The sequence below is a fragment of the Gavia stellata genome, chromosome Z (genome assembly GCF_030936135.1).
Source record: "Gavia stellata isolate bGavSte3 chromosome Z, bGavSte3.hap2, whole genome shotgun sequence".
In the NCBI taxonomy this organism is placed as follows: domain Eukaryota; kingdom Metazoa; phylum Chordata; class Aves; order Gaviiformes; family Gaviidae; genus Gavia; species Gavia stellata.
This window is the reverse complement of record NC_082637.1, coordinates 37,712,156-37,735,186: the sequence shown is the minus strand read 5'-3', so window position 1 is coordinate 37,735,186 and position 23,031 is coordinate 37,712,156. Positions and strand designations below refer to the sequence as shown.

The following is a 23,031-nucleotide window of genomic DNA, read 5'->3' as shown; positions in this document are numbered from 1 at the left end:
ATGTGACGAGGTGCTGGCAGTCGGAGGCTGCAGGGCAGCCTCTGTGAGAGGCTGGAGCTGCCTTGTGCCGGACACAGCCAGTTCCAGCCAGCTCCAACAGACCCACTGCAGGACACGGCTGGGCCCCTCAGGCAAGATGGTGGCGCCTCAGAGAAAACATACTTAAGACAGGGCAAAACACACTGGGCAGGGAGAGGAGGAGGGAAAAAACCCAAGAGTGAGAAATAGCAGAGGGAAGACAGGTCAAAGAAGGAGGGGGAGGAGGTGGTCCATGGCGCACCAGCAGATACTCACAGCATGGCCTGTGCAGGGACCCACTCCTGGAACAGCGGAGAACTGTGAGCGGGAAGGAGCAGCAGAGAGCAGCTGTTATGTACTGACCATAAACCCCCCATTCCTCATCCCCCTGCACTGCTGGGGGGGAGCAGTCAGGATTGAAGGAATGAATTTGAGCTTGGGAAATGGGGCAGGAAAGGTGCTATTTTAATGTTTGTCTTTTTTGTTTCTCACTACACAAATCTACTTTACTTGGTAGTAAGTTAGTTTTCTCTGAGTCTGTTTTGCTTGTGAGAGTAACCAGTCTTTATCTCAACCCATGAGCTTTCTTACCTTCCCACTGAGGAGGAACAGTGAGTGAGCAGCTGGGTGGGTGTTTGGCTCTTTGCCAAGGCTAACCCACCATAGTATGTGTACAGTAAAGAATATAAAATGAAATAAAATGCTGTGTCACATGAAAGAAAAAATAAATTATAAGTTACCATGTCTTCAAGCTTGCTAGGGGGTTTGTGAACACTAGCATTCTTTAATGAGAAACAACATGTATGCACAAGATTGCATGCTGGTCATCATGACGTTTATCCTGTTTATGAGGGCCATTATATGTATGAGTTTTAACTGACTGAAGCAATATGGCAATGACAAAAAAAGTATCTTTCGCATTTGTGGAAAATAAGGAAAATGCTTCCTGAAATCAAATTCTTGTTAGCTGAAGTTAGCACAACAGACTTGAAAGCAACAAAGTAATAATCCACAACATTATTCTAGTTATTCTCTCAGCATTTATTTGAAATATCAATACTTTCCATGATATAGTTTTTACATTAAGCAGTAGGGAATTGTCTTCATTTCACGTCATTCAGTACTGAAGTGGCACATTCGAAGCAGCACATTAAACCTCTGAAAGAGTCTGTACAATTTAGATAAATAGAACTCTGGATAACTAAACTAACAGAACTTCTGCAACTGTTACCAAAAGAATGCCAAGAAGCTAGGCACAGCACTGTACACACAAAGTGCAGGAAGGAGGAACACAAGATAACCAACTAAACATATGGGAAATGTTTTTGCATATACAGCCACATGTCTTTAATTGCTCAAAACAAAAAGATACCAAGTTTTATTTAGTCCTCATTGAGGGCAGAATATGCACAAATGATGTTCGAAGAACACACAGGAGACAGAAACAAATGAAGTGAGGGTCGTATTTGGTTGGTTATCGTATTCCTCAGTGAATGAGTTTACAAAGGATAGCTGGTGCTTAAGCAGCATGATCTTGTGCCAAGACTTGACAATAAACAGTTAACAAATGCCAGTTTTATTCCCCATCTTGCCCTTTTACTGGCATTTCGGCGAGCATGCTCAAAGTTCCTGAAGGGCAAATTCAGGTGGTTTGTGGTCCAAGGTTTTTACAATAGGAATCCCCATTTTATGGTTTATAGTTTACCTCTGGATGGAAATAGGCCTTCTAACAATAATTAAGAATGTAAAAATCAGCAGAGAGCAGCATGACACACAGTACAGTGGTTCACTTTCTGAGAAACCAGAGGGTCTACATTTACACTGTCTCTGTGAGAACAGCAAGCCAGTTTGGTTGGAAGATACAATTCTGGTTAGTCAATGTTAGACCTGTGTGAACTGTATCATTAGGAAAGGAAAGATGGAATGGCAAGAACTTTTCCCTCTTTTTATAGAGAACTAAGACTGAAAAGTAATACAGTGGTGACAGGCATTATCTTCCCAATACCACCTTCACTTCCTGCTACTTCACTATGAGTTACCTGCTTTGCTTGCCATCATCTTTGCAGCTTCATCTCAGTAACAGCTCTGTTTACCACCAGGGCAGCATGGCCAATAAACTAACCCACACTATGCTGGCTCAGAAGATACCACGCGTCACCACCACATAGTATAACAACAGGTAAACCAAAGATGCTCAGTGGGAATCGATGGCTCTAACCACTGCAGTTTGCACTTGGAAGGTGTAAGAAGCAGCATTTTGAAAGCAGTGGTGCTGACACAACTATCTGGGTCAGAGGTGGTGGATCAACCATCCTAATTGGGTAATGGAACTAGAATATCAACATAATTGATGGGGAAGAAACCTGACTGGCCATGAAGCATCCCCTCATACCAGTTTTCATCAATCTGGTTAGTGAGGGTAATGATATCACCCTCCTTAAATCCCAGCTCCCCTTCATTTTCTGGTTCAAAGTCATACAGAGCTCGGCAGCATGGCTGATCCATGTGAACACCTATGGAGAAGAAACACAAAGAAATGATGTGCTTAAAAATCTCAACAGTTACAGTATCCTTTTTACCATTATACCTACCACAGATTTTGCTGTTTCTGGTATCACTCATATGCTGATGACAGTTCTTTCATAACATCTAAATTTGGACTGCTAAACTTCATTAGAAGACAGCTATCAGCTTTTGGCAGCCTTCAGTTTTCATATATGACTGCTAGCAAGTACCTGAGAATCCTGAAAGAACCAAGCTACAGTCAAGCCCACACCTAAACGCATGGCTATAATCAGTTTGGAATCTAATGAAGCAAAAGCCCTAATGTATTTCCAGCGTTACTGGCACAGAGGTGCTTTGTCTATTGACCTCGGGTGAGTAGTGCAAGGGGTAGCTTAAAGCAACAGTGAGGATGTAACTGTCTTTGTCCTTTATTTGGAAACGTCACTGGTACAGCTATAGTGTAAGCCACTGTATATGCTCCTAATCCTCTGAATTTTAATATGAGGTTTCCAAAGACATTTGCTCCCCATTCCCACAAAACACTTGCTTGCAGGGCCACCAGGATAGGTTCAGAACAAGTTTGAAACTGAAAGCTTTCTAATAAGCTAATTCATGAACATCTGACCATGTTCATTAGGATGGCTAATGGATATTATTATAAGTCATTAGTTAGATTAGAATTTCATACGTTATATAAAATTAATAAATATTCCTCCCATACCCTGTGTTCCCCCCTCATCAAAGTCTCTACAGCTTCAAGCCTACCAAAAGCAAAATTGTTACGGGTCAAAATACTTAGGATTTAGCAGCACTAAATTGTAAGGAATCTTACGTCCCTACCTGACCTTCCATAGCTAAAGTTCATGCACTTCCAGCGGTCAGAATGAACCGACGCATGCCACTCCATCATAATGGCACTTCTAAGAACACATATTTCAGATATTTTGTGTATACTGGCTTCAGGATTAATAAGTCTCAAATTCAATCTCTTTGCATATTCATTTCAACCACTCGCTATGGCTAGAAGGCCCATGCTTGGGCTATTTTAGGACAAAAATATTCCATTTCTATAGATTTCAATGGAGCAAGTTTTTCAAATACCTGATTTAATTTATTAAATTCTGCAGGGAAACCTTCCTTCATTTCTTTATGTATCGCTCACAGTGTATTTTGTTCTGTTTGTCATGAAGACTATTTTGCTGGCATTAATAAGCCTTACAACATGTGTTTGGTATCCTCCTTGCTACCAGCTGAAATTTAGAAGACTTAGCAAATAAACTCTAATGACCATAGAAGATTGGGGCTTTGCATGAACCAACCCAAACATACATTAAAGAATTTTCAAAGAAGGAGGTGTTTCTCTGAAACTGATAAACCCTTTGAAAGAAAGAGCCCGTATTGAAAAAAATGCCAAATACTGTGCTCTGAAGAGGAAAACACGAATGCTGAAGAGACACAGGAACAGCAGTCTGTACTGCCTTAGCCCAGGCAAGTGTTCAAGACATTACAAAGAAGAAGTGAAGAAGAAAATTACTTGTGGCATGAGGAGAGCTTTAGCATGCAAGACTCAAGCCACGCTCATACACAAGGAATCTCCATGGTATCCCCCTCCTCACTAGCACAGTGACATTACAGGGAGTTTGCAAGTTTATGCAAGACAATTTCCAGTTGCAGGCGCCAAATGGAGATACTGTTGCTGCCTATACCTGGGAAAACATCAAACATTCACATCAGTATGTGATGAGAAGGAAGAAAATCCTGATTAAAGATCTAGTGAAAAAAATCCAGCCTTGCAAGGTGGAGTGTGCTAGCAATTGTCACTGAGGTAAACTGGAATAACTGAGGTCAGGGTCTGGACAGAGGACAGCTCTCACCATAACATGGGATAACAGACCATTACTGTGAGAAACAAATAATAAGGCTTTCTCAGTATGTGCTGATATGAAATAAACACTTCTTTAAGATAATAATTATGCACAGTCATATAAATGCTTAATCTTGCTTGTGCTGCTCCCAACTGGACAAAGAAAATGTCCAGTTTGTTTTTCTTTTTAGTTATTTTTACTTTCAGGCTCTTTGTGTTGTAATACCTGGTTTTAAAAAAGCAGGATAAAGTTATGGAGGTTTTGAGGGGGTTCAGGGTTCTGCATTTTCATGGACAACTTTCAGTTGTTCTTTTGGTTTTCTAAATGCCTATTTTGTAAAAATCTATATTTCAAGGTTAATTTAATACAGCAGCATTGCTTTGAGCTTCTAAGACTAAGTAAATTTTTGACCCAAGGACACATTTAAAGCAGTGGATTATCCATCCCTGTTCTGCCTGGGGATGTGAACACTTTACAAAGAAACAACAATTCAAACAGCTTTCTTCTATACTATCTTCATTCTCATTTTCCCTCACTATGGAACAACTGATCTCTAGAAGAAAGCATGGAACTTCTGCAACTTCAGACAGATTTGGCTTTTCTTCTCACATTGATACTGCCATTACCTGATGGTTTGGGTGTTGTGGCATGGGATATTCCTCCATTGTGCTGAGTATTGTCACCAGTTGTGAAATCCAGGCTCATACGGGGTTTGGGCTGGTATTCTCTCCTGGGCTGAGATGATGCCTCTTTTATTCTGACAAAACATTAAGTGAAATGTCAAGAGTTAGTTTCATGTTAACAGACGAGATGCACGAAACATCTTTATTTCCATGGCTGAAGTTCCCATCCACCAATCATTCAGACTAAACAAATTTTGGCATTTGGAGTGATTTTTTGCTTACAACATTAGTTTAAATTACCAAAAACCACCTGATGTGATTATGCCATGAGGTTGTTACTTTTTCCTTCCCTCTAGGAACCTAGCATTTTGTCTGGCTTCCTTTCATCCAACAATAACAAAGACCTTCTAATGGAGAAAAACTTGTTACGTGTTTAGCAATGCTTACAGAAGGGCTGTACAAACATTTCTGCCCCCATTTTTAGCATTTTTGTTTCCATCCCTGGCAAGCCTTAACTGTTTAGCTGGTCGATGCCAACTCTTGTCATTTTGTGAGGAGACTGTGTGGGAATGTACTGACTTCAGTTGCAGACTTAGTTTATTTGTAATTTGGAATACTTGTTTCACACAGGCACACAACTCCAGTTTTCCTGACTCTCAAAATAAAAATATTATGCATCATTCATTTCAATGTATTCTTCTAATTGAGAAATCTAGGATTTCTCAGAAAGCGTACATTTTCAGTTCCCAGGATAAAATCCAGGGAACGGATGATGACAGAATCTGAGCAGCTTATGCAGAACAACTGCCACATACATTTCTAATACTGCATAGGGAAGAATCCTTGAATCAAGACCTCCATATTTAACAGACAAGTTGGCTTTTCTAACCTTTTCTAGATCTGCCCCAGATATGCTGTTGGTAGCACACTTTGATTTATCTATTGAAAAGATCTGCTTCTAACTTAACCAGTTTTGGTTCTGATAACAAAGGCTTCCACACCATCCAAAATATTATCAATATTAGTCAGTCCCCAGAGACTGCTTTTCTTCTTCATAAACAAAACCATAAGCATATTAAAAACATAAATTAATGAAGTTGTCAAAATAAACTTGAATAAAAAGGCTTTGCTGTGTTTCACTCCTTAACAGAAGTTACTTTTTCAAAACAGTAAAGTTTTGAAGAAACAAATACTTCAACAAGTTCTATTACACTTGATATTTCCATGAAACAAACACCATTTTTTACAGATTATGAACTAGAAGGCGACAGTTCTAGCAACTTGCTAAAAATTACCCAAAAGCTCAGCATGAGCCATGTTTCTTAAGAAAAGAAACATCTCCAGGGAAACCATTCCTGCTTCCCAGCTGCTCTGTCATGATACTCTATCTTGAAAAGTGCAGCCTCCTTTCGCTTCATGGAAAAGAAAGTTTAAAAGGAAAAGCCTTTGCTGACCTTCCAGATTTTATTAATTTTATTGAAAGTCTCGCAATGTTTGCCAAGTTTCTAAAGTCCGAGTTCCTGGAATCATGGTATTTTGAGGAAGTTTATGCCTTCCGTTAATGTGTAGAAGAAAAATGAAAATTCTTGCACTTGCAGTTGCTGAAGAAAGTTTTGAAGCCTAATCTAAAGGGCCAGAAAGAATAGAAGGCTTGAGTGCATTTTTAAATTTCTCATGGTTTTTGCAGTCTAATTTGTATTTTTTTCAAAATTCTTTGGGCAATATTTTAAACAGGACAGTTATAGCAGTTAGAAGACATTGTCCATGCCAAACAACAGCACAAACAAGTTCCATTCACATCTTTTAAAAAGTACTGAGAAAACAGGCAGTATGTGCTGTAGACATCACTGAGAGTGAACAGTAACAAATTTGCTCAGTTTAAAAGTAAAGCATTATTTATTTTCTGGTCCATATGGTCAAAAAACCAACCTCCAAAACCCAGGGCCATGCATTCTTTGCTGTCTGCATATCACCAGCAGGAAAAGAGAAGTAGTTCAAATAATAACAGCTCTACATCCCTGCTTAATCCCTGGCGTGAGCGTATCACAGTGCTCTAATCTGTGTCCAGTGGTGTGGACAAAGGATGATTTAACCAGGAGACTCTTTACAATTAGGGATGCACAGTAAGTTTATGCAAAAGATTTATTTCAGTCGATCTATAATAGCAGTCTGATGCAAGGTTCTTGAAAAGCTAAAATCATTCAGAGCTGAAACTTAAAGCAAAAATACTGACTGTTTAGCAGAAGTTTCAAAAGGGCGAAAGATTATCTGAATTGATACAGGAAGAAAAATCTGTTGCAGAGAGAAGTATGTTCACTTCATGGCGTTACTTATGGACTACAAAACAACCCACCTGCTCCTGAGGATTTTTTAATGCTTCTGTAAAGTAAGTGAGTTGCAGTATTCGTTTGGAAGTGCTGTAAATCATTCTGCTAGCTGTTTAGACAGTACTGAAAACTATATCCAGAAATAGCCTGCTGGTCAGCCTACCTACCAAAACCAGTGCTGCTCCTAATCACAAAGAAATTATAAGACTTAGAACTGGATGAGGTGTACAGACTGTGTGCTCTGAGAAAATAAACACTGACAGTCCCAGTAGTACCAGAAACTAGATCTACGCTAATGACATCAGAAAACAGCAAAGAATCATGCACAATTAAAAAGCTGCCTTCACACAGTATGTGAACATCATCTGCTCTTGGGAATTGCATCCAGCTTTTAGGAAGTGTCTTCCAGAACCATGTGGACTAAAGAAATCTTTCCTGTATGTTAAGTTTCCTTTAAGAAGGATGCGTGTGTGGGAAGCTGGAAAAAGGAGCATTTAATAAGGAGGCAAGGTGATGAGAATGTAACATGATACTCTTTTTCAACAGCAATCATTAACATCTTATCTCAGAAAGACTACTTTGTGATTACATGCAGGAATGGTAAGAAATCCAAAGTTGTAAGACCCACTGACTTCCAGTATTTATAAACACCTGCTTTCAGTTAAATGACATTTAACAGCTTTACTGAACTGAGATGCTTTCCTGAACTCAGTCCTCATTCGGTCATACTCAGAAGTATATGCATCTCCAAAACATAAACCTCAGCTTGCAATTGCCTAATGAAATGGCCCTTGTTTTCATAAACATACAGTTACCAAGTTGCAAAAGATAACAGCGTTGCATTCTACTCAAAGGTTTTCTGCCTCTGTAAAACAAAAAAAACGATTCAACAAACTTACAGAAAGTGCATTACCTATCTTCCAGCTTAGAAGTAACTCGCTGTAGGATCTGTGTGGCCTGCTTGTGGTACTCCAGCTGGGCTTGTACAAGAGCAGAAAGCTGGCTCACTTGTTCAATCTGAGGATTGACATTAAAATATCAGATCTTAGATGAGTACTAACAGCTCAGCAATAGCGAGCAAAGACCACTGTCACACTGACACTGGAAAGGCAGTTTTACTTATCTCTCTAAAAACTTGATTCATCTTTGTAGTTCATAAATAATTACATATCAGTCTTTATTCATTACCATGTCTGGTTATGACCTGATCTGGAATGGTAACTGCAGCTCTTCTCCGATGATCATCTCCATGGACGAACAGCAGCCTACAGACCTACCTCAGTCAGCAAACACTATAAAAGCAAAAATTAGACTGTAATGAGAGTGTAATACACCTTCTCCCTCCCTGCCTTCGAGGGGCACAAAACCACAGGGACTATGGTCATGCTTCTGTTGTATTCTAGCCTGTGAAGCAGACCAATACAGGAAGATACTACATACTCTTGGATGCAGAATATTTGCAGTGAAGGCAGATAGCATTCTACTTCATGAGGGAAAAAACATCGAAAACTTTTGTGTGGGCAATGCAATAACTAGCAGTTTCCATAATACACAATGCTGCAACGATGTAATGCAGGCCAGCACTATCTGGCCACACAGGGTTGGATGCTACTACAAGGATTACAACTACAAACTTGATATACTTCTTTCATTTCAGCACAGCTGTATTTAATTTCCAACATGCAAATATTTTTAGGTTTGTTATGGCCCCTCTACAGCAATCTGGTAACAAAATAAAGAATTAAATTAGGTGTGTATTTGAACTTTAAATAAATCAAATCATTTACTTCAACAGAAATATTTAAACTGAGTTTCCTTTGACCTCATATTCTGTAAGACAGTCTTCAGCTGAAATGTTTTTTTCTTGCAAAAAAGAAATTTTTCTTCTTGCTTCATTTTACAGTTTCAACATTAATTATAAATAGAAGATTAAAAAAACCTAATAGATGCTCAATCCTAAACCAGTCTGTAAGCAAAAAATATGCTGCAGAGTCAGATTTGAGCCGTCACATTAACTTTGGCTTTCCTATTCACTATTGCATCTGATTACAGCAGAGACCATGGGCTTGTGAGTGCATCATGTCTGATCTTTACCAATTGTCTCAGCAGCCCACACTCTTGAGCAAAAACCTTGGCTCAAACCCTAAAACCAAAGCCAAGTAAAAGTCATGACTTACATTTACATAATTCTAAGAAGGAAGATATTTTGGTTTTGTAAGTAACACTATGCAGTTAGGAAGCACAATGATGCTACAGAGGATTTATGGTTTTTAGCTCAGTTACCTATAAAATACCTACAAAATTAGTCCTACATGTGCATGCTGTATGTTACTATAGCTTCTGAGCCTCTCACTGAAACCACCAAGGAGGCAAGAGCTCCCCCATTGTACAGTGACAGGAATCTGTGGTGTCATGGATTTAATTAGGCTTTCAAGTTTAGACTGCTTTTAGACTGCCTTCACTGCTGAACCAGTATCTTTCTCTTTTTAAGATTCAGCTCAAAGATTAACAAGGGATATCTCACATCCATCTCCAGAAGGTTGAACATGCTTGACTCAGCAATTTCTTTTGATTCATCAAATTTCTCCAGAGCTTGGCGAAGTTCTTCATCAGGGAGCTTGCCCTGTCTTTTCTTTTTGTAATCAAAATCCAGGCGTCGACCCTCCATTTTCTTTAGGTGATGCTAAAAAACATAAACGCAAAAGCAAGCACAGAATAAAGGATGTTCCCCAACATCCTTATACTACATTGTAATCAGGTAGTCCATGTAGGTTTGCAAGCATGTGCTGTTTGCTGCATATCAACCCTTCCCTAGAGGGGAGAAATACAGAACAAGGAAGTAGGTGGTTTTAAATATCATTTAAGAAGCCATGGTGCGCATTAAAAAAAGGCCACGCAGAATGGATAACTGCAATTGCCACCTGTATAAAAGATACACAGGTTTCTAGCTTTTTAACTCTGATGCAGATTTACCTGATCACTATGGTTTTTCCCTAGATGTTTAAGAGAAAACTCTATTAAAAGCACAAGTTAGCACATTTTTGCCTGTGTAACAGTTCTCATAAACAAAGCAACACAGAAAATATTTTTATCATTTCCATCAGACCACCAAAGAATCTTAACGTTATCTTTTATTAAGGATTTTCTAGTTTGTTGACTGACGTAATGTTCATGTTAATCTGTTTAGCAGCTGCCACAACAAGCTGGACAAAAGTTAATGCTACCAGCATGAGCAAGAATACTTTAGGTGTTTACTTTCCCTCAGAAGAATCAATTTGTCATCTATTATGATATTTATAACTTTTTCAACTTTGTAAATTATATCAAACTGCCTAAGACATCTTTCTTCCACATATATTTAACAATATGAAAGCCTTACTGAGCTCAGAAGAACAGTTACTTATACAGATAAGCGTTTGCTGAATTGGAAGGCACTTCTGCTTCCGCAATTATAAAATGAGATTGTGTCCGCAGAAGTATGTGTGCAAACAGATTTCTCTCTGTAAATGCTGGCTGGTTCTTGGATTATTAATTATGTAATTCATGCAAGCAAACAGTGTTTGTGTGCAAAATTCCTGGGAATGTTTCGGACACAGTCTTCATACAAACAAAAGAGTAGTGCCAGTCTAGAGGCAACTATCAAGATGCCTTCACATGTCATACACTAAAAAATTTAATGTAAACATCTGTTCATCTATTTAGTGAAATGAGGTTTCAAATGGCAGGATTAGAGTACTGTGTTCATGCCTGCATAAGTTTGACGATGCTACTGTCAAAAAATGTTAGAATTTTGATCTTTCCCTTTCTAAACCATCAACAAGAGAGACCGAACTGAAAAGTAAAACTTGAGCCAAAAGAGACTAAAATCAGATCATCTGTGAATCTGAAAACCCATTTTAAACTACACAACTAACATAAATTTTGAACATATACACAGTGTGCACATTTGGCATTATTCAAATGCCACACTGAGGGCAATACCTGTATTTCTCTCAGATCTTTGTCATGGAGATTCTGAAGTGGGTCAATGAAGTTTTGTTTCACTTCCATGTCTAAAGAGTCCTTAACCTCAGAAAGCTCCTTCATAGCTTCTCCCACATCTGCAAGTGCTGGTCCTGAAAGAAAAGATGTCCAGTTTATCTCAAAATAACTTAGTTCCAAATCACTGTAGAATTAAACTGAGTCATGCAAATTTCAGTTAACATTTCAAGTCTCAATTTTAGGAAAGAAACAGAATACGATGCACTGTGTGAAAAAGCAACATGGATTTTACACTTCTGCAGCCCCCAGAGTTTATGCGTTGTAACACAGCTGAACTTGAGGATCCACGCTGTGTCAAGACAGCCTCCTCCACACCCCTCCTCAGTTCATTCCTCAGTCTGGTGACACAAACATGCTAGAAAAGAATTATCTGTATTTGCTCCAGTGTTGCCATCACCAGACACTAGACTGCATACAAAGATAGCTCTAATGCAAGTCTAGGTCTCCCTGTTTGTATCAGTGAGACTGGTGACAGTACCAAATGTAAAAATTCTTAAAAATTTCACAGAAATTTTTTTTATGAAAGATTTTTCTGATGAAACTATCAAGACCATACACCTACTCAAGTTCATAAACTTCAGTAAGAATTAGCTGCCTCCTGAGATTTCCTCCAAGATTAACTTTATGGCCACAAAAATTACCAATCTGGTTTACCTCCTCTGCATAAAAACGAAAGCAAGAAGCTCAAAAATACACTCCTCATTTGAGGTGTAGGTTGCTCGAAAAAAAATCCACTTTCAAAGAATACAAAGGGTCTGAAAACCTAAAAATGTGAGAAATCAAAAGGAGCTTTGTCTCCCAAGCAGCGGATGCCAGCAATGCACTGCAAAACTAGAGAGCCTGCCAGACCTGGATGAAGAGTGACAAACAGCCATAATAGCTGCGATTAGTTAAGAATGTGACAATAACTACCGTATCTATTACGCTGCATGCTGCTGCAATCATCAGGGAATATCCAGCAATTTGCACAAACTAAACTCTATTAGTTCTTCATTTTCCCTTAAAAAATGTGTTTGAAATTTAGCAAATAAGCGGCAATCAATTAAAAAACCAATTCAGTAGTCTTTAGCACAAATCAACCTACACCTGCCAAGCTAACTAGTAAATTATATAAAACAAACAAGAAAGCACCTGTTACATTGCAGATGTCTTTATGCCAGGAATAACATTTTATGAAGATTAAAATAGGAAATAGAATTTACACAGTCCTATTTGAGGGTTCTATGAGTTGCCATATAAAAACGGCCACAGAGAAGCCCACACAAATAGGACAGAAAAACAAAGGAACCTGTAGTGAATGTCATGTCTTTTAGTTAGATCTCTACTGTTGAAGAACGCAATATTAAGTCTCAGTTTAACCCTTCTAACTCAGGCAGCTGTAAACTTATTTGAGGCTTGGAGGGAGGAGCAGTTGACAGATAAGACAGGAGTATTCACTACTGCCTTAAAATGTGGAATTTGGTCAGGAAAAAAGGTCAAAGTCTGTTAAAAATCTATTAGCCTTTATTCCTTGCCTGTAATGAAGACAATAACGTTTATTGTAAGGATTCTGAGGACAAAAAGGTTTTCTTGTACACATGCATAGACAATAATATGATCTCTGAACATGTACATCTTTCATCCCAACACATCCTCAGTAACATAATCTGTGATGGAGAGCCTAAAGCCTATATGGATATTGGTCCAAATGGAAACAATTTGACTTTCATCCACAAGAAAAAAATTTCTAGTCCAAATCCACAAAAGATACTCAACAGGCCTAGACCGACCTTAAAGGAGAAGTCTGATGAAGCAGAACTCTGATGCTTCTCGCAGAAGTTCTTTCTTTTTGAGAGTGCAACACTTTAATAATGAAAGTTGTATTAAATTTTACTACCATTTTTATTGCATTATAATGGAAAGGGAAGTAATCAAGTTACCAAAGTTGCATTCTTCTCCAAGTTCTCGGCCAAATTTCAGCATCGCATCTGCCAGCAAGGCTTCAGCCTGAGGATAACCTGGTCCCTTTTCCTGGCCTCGAATTTTTGACATAGTGTTGATCATGCTGAGTTTAGCTCTGGAAGCTGAAGCAAGCAAGTGACAGAGGTTACAAACATGCAATAGTTTGAATACACAGACAGGCATGCACTCTTTAAATTTATCTGAGCTACCTACAATGTATTTGAAATTGTTTTCCATCAATTATTTTCAGAGCAAAGGAATGAAATTTTGTTCGTTACTGACTTTTTTCTTCTGCTGGTAGACCAGAGAGGAGGCTCTGTCCTGAACTTTAAGTCAAAGCTTCCCTTGAAATTACTTGGACAGAACAAAGCGCAGGAACACTCCCAAGATAGCATGTTTGACACATGCTACAACTCAGGTAGAAAAATCTTTAAGCTATCCCCAAACTCTTAATCTTAAAATCCTCGGGGACCAAATGGATAGCAGATTGAGCCAGCCTTCCTCTCAAGGAAAAGCCCAGACTAGGTACACTCAAGATTAAAGTGTGGTGCCCCACATTTTCTAAATGTTTGAAAGTTTTTCTGTTGTAGAATATTAAATAAAACCTATGTCCCCAAAAATGATGCCCAACAACCTTTGAAACACTTTTTGCTTTTTATGGGGATGTGGGTAAACTCCTACTTCAATATGGTTTTCAACTGTACTTTAGCTTGACTTTTATTTCAGATACACATCTGCAGATCAGGAGAAAGCACACAATTATCATAATTGATGAAAACAAAGACAGCAAACATAAAAGAACTAATTTGTCTGATGATGTGCTTTAGTGAATTTTTGCAACTATAGAATGTGAATGGCCTGCAGAGAGTGAATTAATTAATGGCACTTGACTTCAAATTTCGCCAGCTAAATCCTATTGCCAGCAAAGCTGACTCAGTGGGTGTTTCTACCTACTTTATTGTGTGCTACAGGAGGGCAACGATGAATGCTTCTACCTTCCTCCTTGCAAAGGCTTCAGTTTGTTAGTTGCCCTTATGAGTTAGTATTTCTGTTTACAAAATATTAGTAGCTCACAGTCTTGTGTGCTGATTTCACTGGTCAACACTCAGCCTTGCACACATTTCTGCAACAAAACAAAACATTAGCAGACTGGAGTCAACAAGTGTTTTGCTCTTAATTTGTTGCCAAAAGTGCATATCAAGAGATGGTTCTTGTAGCTGAATATGTTTCACTGTGTGGCATACAAATGTATGCACAGACACAGACACAGAAACAGACACAGTAAAATCAGGCAAGTTTCATAGTACTTATTTTGCCTGAGAAGCAGCTATGAAAGGATAACATTTTTAACATATACTAATTATGTTTTTGTAAGCTTTCTCACTATCCTTGAGTGGCACCAGATCATGCTTTTCAGCATCTGAATTTCTTGATGCCTTCTGTTTCTAATCCACTACAAAACTACAGTCAGCAGACTGGCTGACTGTTCAGTACAAAAAGCTGCATTTTAATGAAGTATCTGGCCTTTAAAAATGACATTGAAATGGTGGTGGCAATGGGAAAATACAGAAGCACAAAACAACTAAGGCACAAACAACATCAGTCAGGGGAATGGAGGCAGCAAGCTGAATAAAAACAGGAACAAATTGAAGTATTTTCAGAAATAAAAGAAAAAAATGTAAAAGGGAATATAAAAAAAATTAAGTGGCTATATTCTGGACAGGCAGGTAAGAGCAGAAAGCAAAAGGTACAGGAAAGAATGAAAGAGATGGAAGGACAATAAGGGAAGAGCAAGAAATAAATCATAAAGAGAAGAAAGGTAAGCATGAAAAAGTCATGCTTCAATGATTGATCTAATCATTTAATAATGATTACATTAGAATCCTGATTTAGTAGGAAATCTTAGAATACATCGACCAGTGGTCTCATTCTACTTTTCTTCTTTTAAAGTTGATTCCAGTAACTTCCATGGGAGCAGAGGTAAGTTTGTGCTCAGTCATTCTCAAAATCCCATCCTGAGCCCTTTCACTTCTATTGCTTTATTGTGCTAGTGTCACATGCTTTCTTCTCTAAGGTATATTTCAACCTGAGTGAGGACAGGCAGAGATGTACAAAAAAACACATGGAAGTGACCTGAATGCTTGATTCCTTTCCCAGTTGCACTCCCTCTCCTTTACATTGACTTTCATGGTGTCACTAATGATTCATCTTAATATTGTGTTAACAGAGGCATGGTGAATCATAAGAATACTGCCAAAAGAGTTCAAAAGAAACTTCAGCTGTGGGTTCAATCACTCATTCTTTGTACTTTCAATCTTGTTCATCCTGAACCTCTTTTTCTTGAAATTATGGTCATGTACATTTGCATGGAAAGTCTTTGAGCCTTCATCATGTTCAATTTTAGTTCTTTTCAACCGTCTTTGAGTTTTTTTCATAATTGGGAAGTCTACAAAGCTATCTTTTTCATTGGCACTAACCTCAGCCCAACATCTCTCTCAATAAATTAATCTTTGTCTTTAATATCCTTTTCCCTTCCCTTCCCTTTCTTCTCCCTTTTCCCCTTTCCCCTTTCCTTTTCCTTTTTCCTTTCAGCATTAGTTAATTAACTAATTAGACGATGCTGCATACTTCATTTACTGATCCTTCGAAACACCATTAAGACGATTGATCTCTAGCACTGTAGTACTATGTTATCCAAGCATACTGATGTTTTCAGGCCACATCTTACTTATCAAGGAATGTTTGCTACATTCCAGACCCTCCTCTCCCTACCAAACCCAGGTAAACTTTTAAAGAAAATCTTCTGCTAACTATTGGTGTTAAAGAATCTTTTTAAATTAAATTTTCCCCCTCTTCCCAATGTAATGTTTCTATTTTTTTATGAAAATGAGAAAGCAAACAGGAAATACTGGAAATCAGCATTTTGGGTGCCTTAGGTAAATAGTAATATAGTGGTAGGGAGAATTTTAAAGAGGAAATGTGATTCTTCTCACTATAGGGAGCCCCTTTGCAATCGGCATAAAACAATCTAAGATCGGGGAAGAGCTGAAAAGAGTCAGTCCTCCTTTCCTCTTACTCCATCTGCTACCATTGCCCAGCAGTGGAATGAATAACATGATCTTATTTGATATGCAAGAAAGTAAATCTTCCTCCTGTCTATTACAATTTTAATTTTCTGAAATCACACCCTTAGCTACTTCCAGATATTTTGCTCTCTGCTGTTGCTGTGAGCCTCTTTCATGATTCACAGCAGTCATAATGACTCAGATGTGTCAGAAAGGCAGCCAGAGAAGCACTGAACAGCCAAAGCTTATTACTCAGTCTATATGATGTTGCACAACAGCAGCTTAACAGTAGTTAACAATTTTATCACTAGCCCCATAATGTTTGTCAATGCTATTGCTTTTCCTGCAGAGTGCTTGTTGATGATAAGCAATGAAGCTGTGGACTCAAGTCATAAACAGTTGACATAGAAACAATTCTAGTCATCATTATTTTCTCTCTAGCAGTTCTTGAACTTGTAAATATTATTCCTCCTTTTTTCAATCCATTGGCAGCATCATCAAATTATCCTCCCTTCCTCTGTGATCTAACAGAAAAACATCACCAATTAAGCTATACCAGCAACAATCCCTCACCCTACCACACTGGAGTTAAAATATTTCACAGCGGTTCAAATTTGTTTCCAGTTATTAGGAAACAAATTCCTCACAGTGAATGAGTGAATTTGGTCTGTATTGCCATGAAACTCTAAGATACTTATGGTAGGCAGAGGGCCTCATTTTACCTTCATGCTAATTTTGCACAAGCATAACTCCGTTGACCTCATCAGTGAAGCTGGCATTGACTTACGCTGGTATCCAAACCTTTATGGTCCTAGATCACTATGGAAATTCTTCAAGTTCTTGAATTTAATGGTTTACTTGATTATAACAGCTCCAGATCACCCCTCCTTGTGAGGATCCTTTGGCAAGAGATGAACATGCAGCTCTCCATCAGCCCAATCACAAAATCTTTCTTTCATCTCCCCATGGAAACCAATCATTTATTTCTATTTTGAAGGTTCAATTTAGTCATCTCTGATTATATTCATTTTTCTGCCCTTTCCTCCAGTTTGGCATCAGCAGCTATTTTGCACCCTCTCTTTTGTAGTAACTCTAATGAGGATGGGAAATCACTAGAGGACTAGGGGAAAGGTGGTGTTATGTCTCTTCCTGTGCCCTGGATGAAGTTGCTTCAGAACTTTGTCTTTCTTCCCATGGTCTGCAAGGACTGCCTGGTCCTTTTCCCTCACAGAGGGTGAATGACTGGGACTGCAGAAGAAAGGGGTGTCTCATGCAGACACCCTTACTGTGCCTGATCCTGATCCCCACCCATGGGCTGATTGCCTGACCTCGGCCCGTCCCATACCCAGGGAGAGGCCTGATGCCCAGGGCTGGTGCTGCCCCAGTGATCCCTGGCTGCTCTGCTCCTGGTTGGAGCACTGGGATGGACCCTGGCTGCCAGGCCCTGCCCTGCTGCCCTTGCAGAGTCCACAGCCACCTTCAGCTCCCAGGGAGCCCCCCATGCTCACAGTGCTGACATTCAGATGCCTGTAAGTAAATACACCTCATTTCTAGGTGTATGCTGTGGCCCAACTAAAGCAAGAACACACAAAAGGAAAACAAGGCTCCCAAAGCCAGTCTCCATATGCCCTGACAGCCTAACACAGAAGCCTGTATTCATCTCTGTCTTTTACTTCATGGTAATGTCACCAATTTTGTGTTAATCTTAACTGCACCAGTGAGGATGACATTTGTCAGACTATATATTGTTGAGAAAGATTATTTTCAAAAAGTGCTGCAAGTACTGTGAGACTGGGAAATTACATTACCTGGATTGGGCTGAAGATATTCGATCGTCTTTGCCATTATTTCCATAACTGCCCTGCTGGTAACATCCACTTTCTAAAGGACAGAGAGTTAAACAAAAAGAAACATGAAAAAACGTTGTTAGACAAAAGGAAGATGTTTTTCTCTCTTCTTTTTGTTCTTAAAAATTCTTTTAACTCTTCTTATAACTTTGTTTTTGTGTCCCTGAGAACAGCCCTGGCACCAGAATGGTGGTAATACCTGGAAAATTACCAAAGCGTGACTCCACCATTTCAGTTTATAGCAGATCCATTCTCAAGAGTGGCCATTAGTACAGAGTACCTCAGGATGTGTTAGGAATTTGATACAACTCATTGTATCATGCTGATACTTTACATCACCTTGGGAAACGTCCACAATACAGAAAACTTCTTGATAGAACGGCCACTGCAAACTATTTGAAGAATTAGCCATCTTTGATGCCCTAATAACTGGCAAAGTGAGGAGAAAGCAGATGTCAATCAAAACCAACCACCAAGGATAAAATGGGCTGCCTACCTCTATCAGAACAAGGTCTGGTAAAATTGGGGTAAGGAAGTCTACATATCACTCAGTTGCCAATTTCAAGAAACCTATCAGCATGGACGCACTGACCATTTATTTCCCCTGGCTGACTCCTTGAAGAATTATTTTATATTTAGGTTTAAAATACTGAACTGAATAGCATTATCTTTCTTCCACTGTAATAGGAATTCTTGCTTCCTTAAGAAGTACTCTGCATCAGCTTCCTAAGCTGCATATAGCAAAGTATGCAACTACCCTCTCTCTCAGAATCAGGCCTCAAAGAAAAAAGTGCTGCTTTGGCAGATTTGTGGATCCCTGTAACCTGTCCTATACTCTGCATTTCTCTGCAGGGTAGTTTGTGTCCCACAGAGTGAACTCCTTTACCATAATGGCAAGTTCCTATTTTAAAAAAGAACGCCTGAGATAGGTTGATTGCAGCACATTGTGACTGACCTCTTTCCTGCTTCCTGTTGCCGCTGCCATCTGCCAGGTCTTGCTCTATGCTTTATACAAACAAACAGAAGATGTCTGCCAGCCCTGGGTGAATAAGTAGCTGAATTGCCTGGTAGGGAGCCCAGAAATGGCTAGAAGGCTGCAGAGTAGCATGGGAGTGAGGGAACAGAAGGAGCATGTCCACTCCCTGCAGAAAAGCTGGCAAGGGATATGGGGCCAGGCGGGGAGCATGGAGGCAACCAATGAGTTTACTCCATTCTCTTCTAAGCTCTCAATACTCTTATCTCCTGGGCTGTCAACCCATGCCACCCACAAGCGCTATGTGGGACTCACCCCTGGCTGTTGCAATGTCCTATTTTCCACTCTAAACCTTGCATCAGTTTCTCAATCTTTGTTAACATCTTCCAGTTTTGACAGCAGTGCCTATACTTGTGACACATTCAAAGGGAAGCTGGGCGGAAGAGTAGAAATCAACTCTCCAGTACTTTCGCAGTAAGAAGTAGAAAGGGTATGCCCTTTTCCTTTATTTTCCATCCAGTGTTTTTTCCCCATCTCACTATACAATTGTACAGATAAATAGCTTCTATTTCTCTTGATCAGAATTATATATCAGATACATACCCTACAAAACACCTAGCAGTAGCTTGTGTTACAAAATTTGATAGTACCTTTCAAAGTTGAAGCCAGAAAAAAGCCTGCCCCTACCAAACCTTCCAACTGAAACATTATCACCTCCATGCATAACTGTGGCTTTTTTTTTTTTAACTTGCTCCATAGAAACAGTCAGTGCTACCACTGCCAGCCTCACCAAGCAGTCTGTTGCGGGGCTAACCCATCTACCCAAGGGACTTTGCCAGTGGAAGCTGCCTAACAGGATCTCTGAATCTATGAATGAATATTTCAGTGCACTGTAAACCTCCTTCAGCAGACAGCTCTTGCTCCTCTTGACTGATGCTCAAGGAGCTGAGAATTACAGGTACCCTTTGCCACTGAAATGACCATCTTGTAGATGGGTTTTCTCAGTCATAGTATCTCAGTTAGTGATAGCCTTGGCTGCAACGATCACAATATTGTGGAGTTTCGGATCCTGCTGAGTATGCTGAAGGTTAGTACTAAGACAAAGGTTTTAGATTTTAGAAGGGCAAACTTCAGCTTGCTCAGAGCTCAGTTGGGACGGATTCCATAAGAAGGTTCCATGGAGGATAAAGGAGCTAGCGAGTGCTGGGAGTTTTTCAAGAACGCTCTCCAGGAAGCACAAAAACAGTTCAACCCCTTTAAAGGTAAGGGAAGTAGGCGAGCTTAACTGCGAGCTTCTGAGTCTGCTCAAAATCAAAAAAGAAGCGTACCAGAGATGAAAAAGTGGATAAATACATGTTGAAAACTACAAGGGGATTGCCAGGGCATACAGAGATGCACTTAGAAAAGCAAAAGTTCAGCTCTAATTGAAATTGGCCAGAGATGTCAAAAACTACAAGAAAGGGTTCTTCAGGTACATAAACAACAAGCAGAACCAGAAGGAAAATATTGGCCCACTGTTAAACAGGAGGGGTGAATTAGTCACCAGCAACCCTGAAAAGGCAGAGAATCTCAACACTTTCTTCACCTCTGTCTTTACCAGCACTGTTGAGCCCCAGGCCTTGGGAACAAAAATCTAGGTTGATGCAAACACAGACCCACTGTCAGTGAAGGAAGAGTTGATATGTGAACTATTACAGGAGCTTTACCCCTACAAATTGATGGGCCCTGACAATATCCACCCGAGGGTCTTAACAAAGCTGTCTGACATCATTGCGAGGCTGCTCTCCATAATCTTTGGGAAGTTGTGGAGATCGGGGGGTGTCCCATAAGACTGGACGAAGGCTAATGTCATCCCCATCTACAAGAAGGGCTTAAAGGAGGATTGAGGAAATTTTAGGCCCATCAGTCTTACTTCAGTCCCTGGGAAAGTTATGGAATGAATCCTCCTGGGGGCTACCACAAGTCAAATGAAGCCCGTGATGGGGAAAAGCCAGCACGGGTTCACCAAGGGCAAATTGTGTTTGACAAACTTGATTGTCTTCTACAACAAAGTAACCTGCTCGGTTGATGTGGGGCAAGCAGTGGACATTGTCTACCTGGATTTCTCCAAGGCTTTTGATAAGGTTTCCCACAGCTTCCTCCTTGACAAACTGATGCATTACGGTCTAGGCAAGTGGTCTGTGTGATGGGTGGAGAACTGGCTGACAGGTCGCACCCAGAGGGTGGTGGTAAATAGCTCCTTTTCAAACTGGCAACCTGTCACAAGTGGGGTTCCCCAGGGATCGACATTGGACCCAACGCTGTTTAATATCTTCATAAGTGACCTGGATGTTGGGATCAAGTGTACCCTGATGAATTTTGCTGATGATATCAAACTGAGTGGGGAAGTGGACACTTTGGAAGGGAGAGACACCCTGCAGGAAGACCTGGATAGGCTGGAAGAGTGGGCTAACAAGAACCTTATGACATTCAACAAAGACAAATACAAGGTCTTGCACATTGGAAAACATAATCCAGGAGTGCAGTACAGGCTGGGTTGTACCCGGCTGAGGAGCAGCTCTGTGGAAAGGGACCTGGGGGTCTGGCTGGACAAGCAGCTCAATATGAGTGAACAGTGTGCTGCTGTGGCAAAGAAAGCCAACAGGATGCTGGGTTGCATCAACAAGTGCATGACCAGAAGAGATAAATAAGTCATTATCCCACTTTACTCAGCGCTTGTCAGGCTACACCTGGAATATTGTGTTCAGTTTTGGTCCCCACTATACAAAAAAGATGTGGACAGGCTGGAGAGGGTCCGGAGAAGGGCCACAAAGATAATCAAAGGACTGGTAAGCCTGCCGTATGAGGAAAGGCTGAGAGAACTGGGTTTGTTCAGCCTTGAGAAAAGAAGGCTTAGGGGAGACCTTATCACCATGTTCCAGTATTTAAAGGGTGGCTACAAAGGAGATGAAGACTGCCTTTTTACAAGGAGTCACATGGAAAAGATGAGGGGTTAATGGGTACAAGTTACTGGGGAGATTCTGATTGGACGCAAGAGGAAAATTTTTCACAATGAGAACAATCAGCCATTGGAATAATCTCCCAGGGGAACTGGTGGATTCCCCAACGTTGGACACTTTTAAGATTCAGCTGGACAGAGTGCTGGGCCATCTTGTCTAGACCATGTTTTTGCCAAGAAAGGTTGGACCAAATGATCCTTGAGGTCCCTTCCAACCTGGTATTCTGTGATTCTACGATTCTTTTCAGAGATCCTCTACAGTGGTTTAAACTGAAACTAATTTGTAGCTGACATCAGCCTCAATCTCTGAATGAAATATTGGCATTATAAAGAGTGCCATATATTATGTATGCCTTGGTTAGAAAACAAAAGGTAATAAGAAATGGAAAGCCCAGTCCTGCTGAATAAAAGTTAAGACTTTCAAAATTATTCGAGTGATTCAGGGACAAAAGCTTTGAAATTCCTGTTCTAGAAAGGAAAAATGAATGGTAATAATGGATATGCGCATCTGTATATAGACTTACCCTTTCCATTTCTTTGAAGTCATCATCTAGCTTGGTTCCTTCTGCACCTCCTACTTTTTCACTCACTTTCTGCAGTTAAAAAAAGAACAACAAACAGATTCAGCAATAACTGAAAACTCCAGCCACTGTGTTTTCCTGGGGAAATTTTTTTTTTTTCCTGTAAATTGGTACAACATTCAGACATATTATTCTTTCTGAAAAACTTACATCAAACAGACTTTAACTTAAGTTAAACAATCAGAAAATAATATATTACTGCTTATGTCTCAGAAACCCAATCTTCCGCTGGTGTCAGAAGTCCATA

General features: G+C 39.8%; 1 protein-coding gene across 1 annotated transcript; it reads right to left on the bottom strand.

Moving 5' to 3' along the window:
• Nucleotides 1-2,299: 2,299 nt before the first annotated feature.
• On the bottom strand, nucleotides 2,300-22,782 carry SH3GL2 (SH3 domain containing GRB2 like 2, endophilin A1). The gene is made up of 8 exons (XM_059833533.1): nucleotides 22,728-22,782; nucleotides 18,194-18,266; nucleotides 13,299-13,442; nucleotides 11,320-11,453; nucleotides 9,863-10,021; nucleotides 8,252-8,355; nucleotides 5,015-5,145; nucleotides 2,300-2,531 (listed from the first exon to the last, which is right to left on the bottom strand). Exons 1-8 carry the CDS (start codon nucleotides 22,734-22,736, stop codon nucleotides 2,332-2,334), a joined length of 954 nt encoding a protein of 317 aa, XP_059689516.1. The 5' UTR covers nucleotides 22,737-22,782; the 3' UTR covers nucleotides 2,300-2,331.
• Between the last annotated feature and the right edge of the window lie 249 nt (nucleotides 22,783-23,031).

Bases quoted from the DNA above. Each gene is read 5' to 3' on its own strand.
- SH3GL2 (XM_059833533.1), bottom strand. The intron at 8,356-9,862 runs GTGAGATATCCC...GTCAATCCTCAG, and splicing joins TCAACCTTCTGGAGATGGAT to ATTGAACAAGTGAGCCAGCT. The intron at 5,146-8,251 runs GTAATGCACTTT...ATGTTTTGTCAG, and splicing joins ACTTCTAAGCTGGAAGATAG to AATAAAAGAGGCATCATCTC.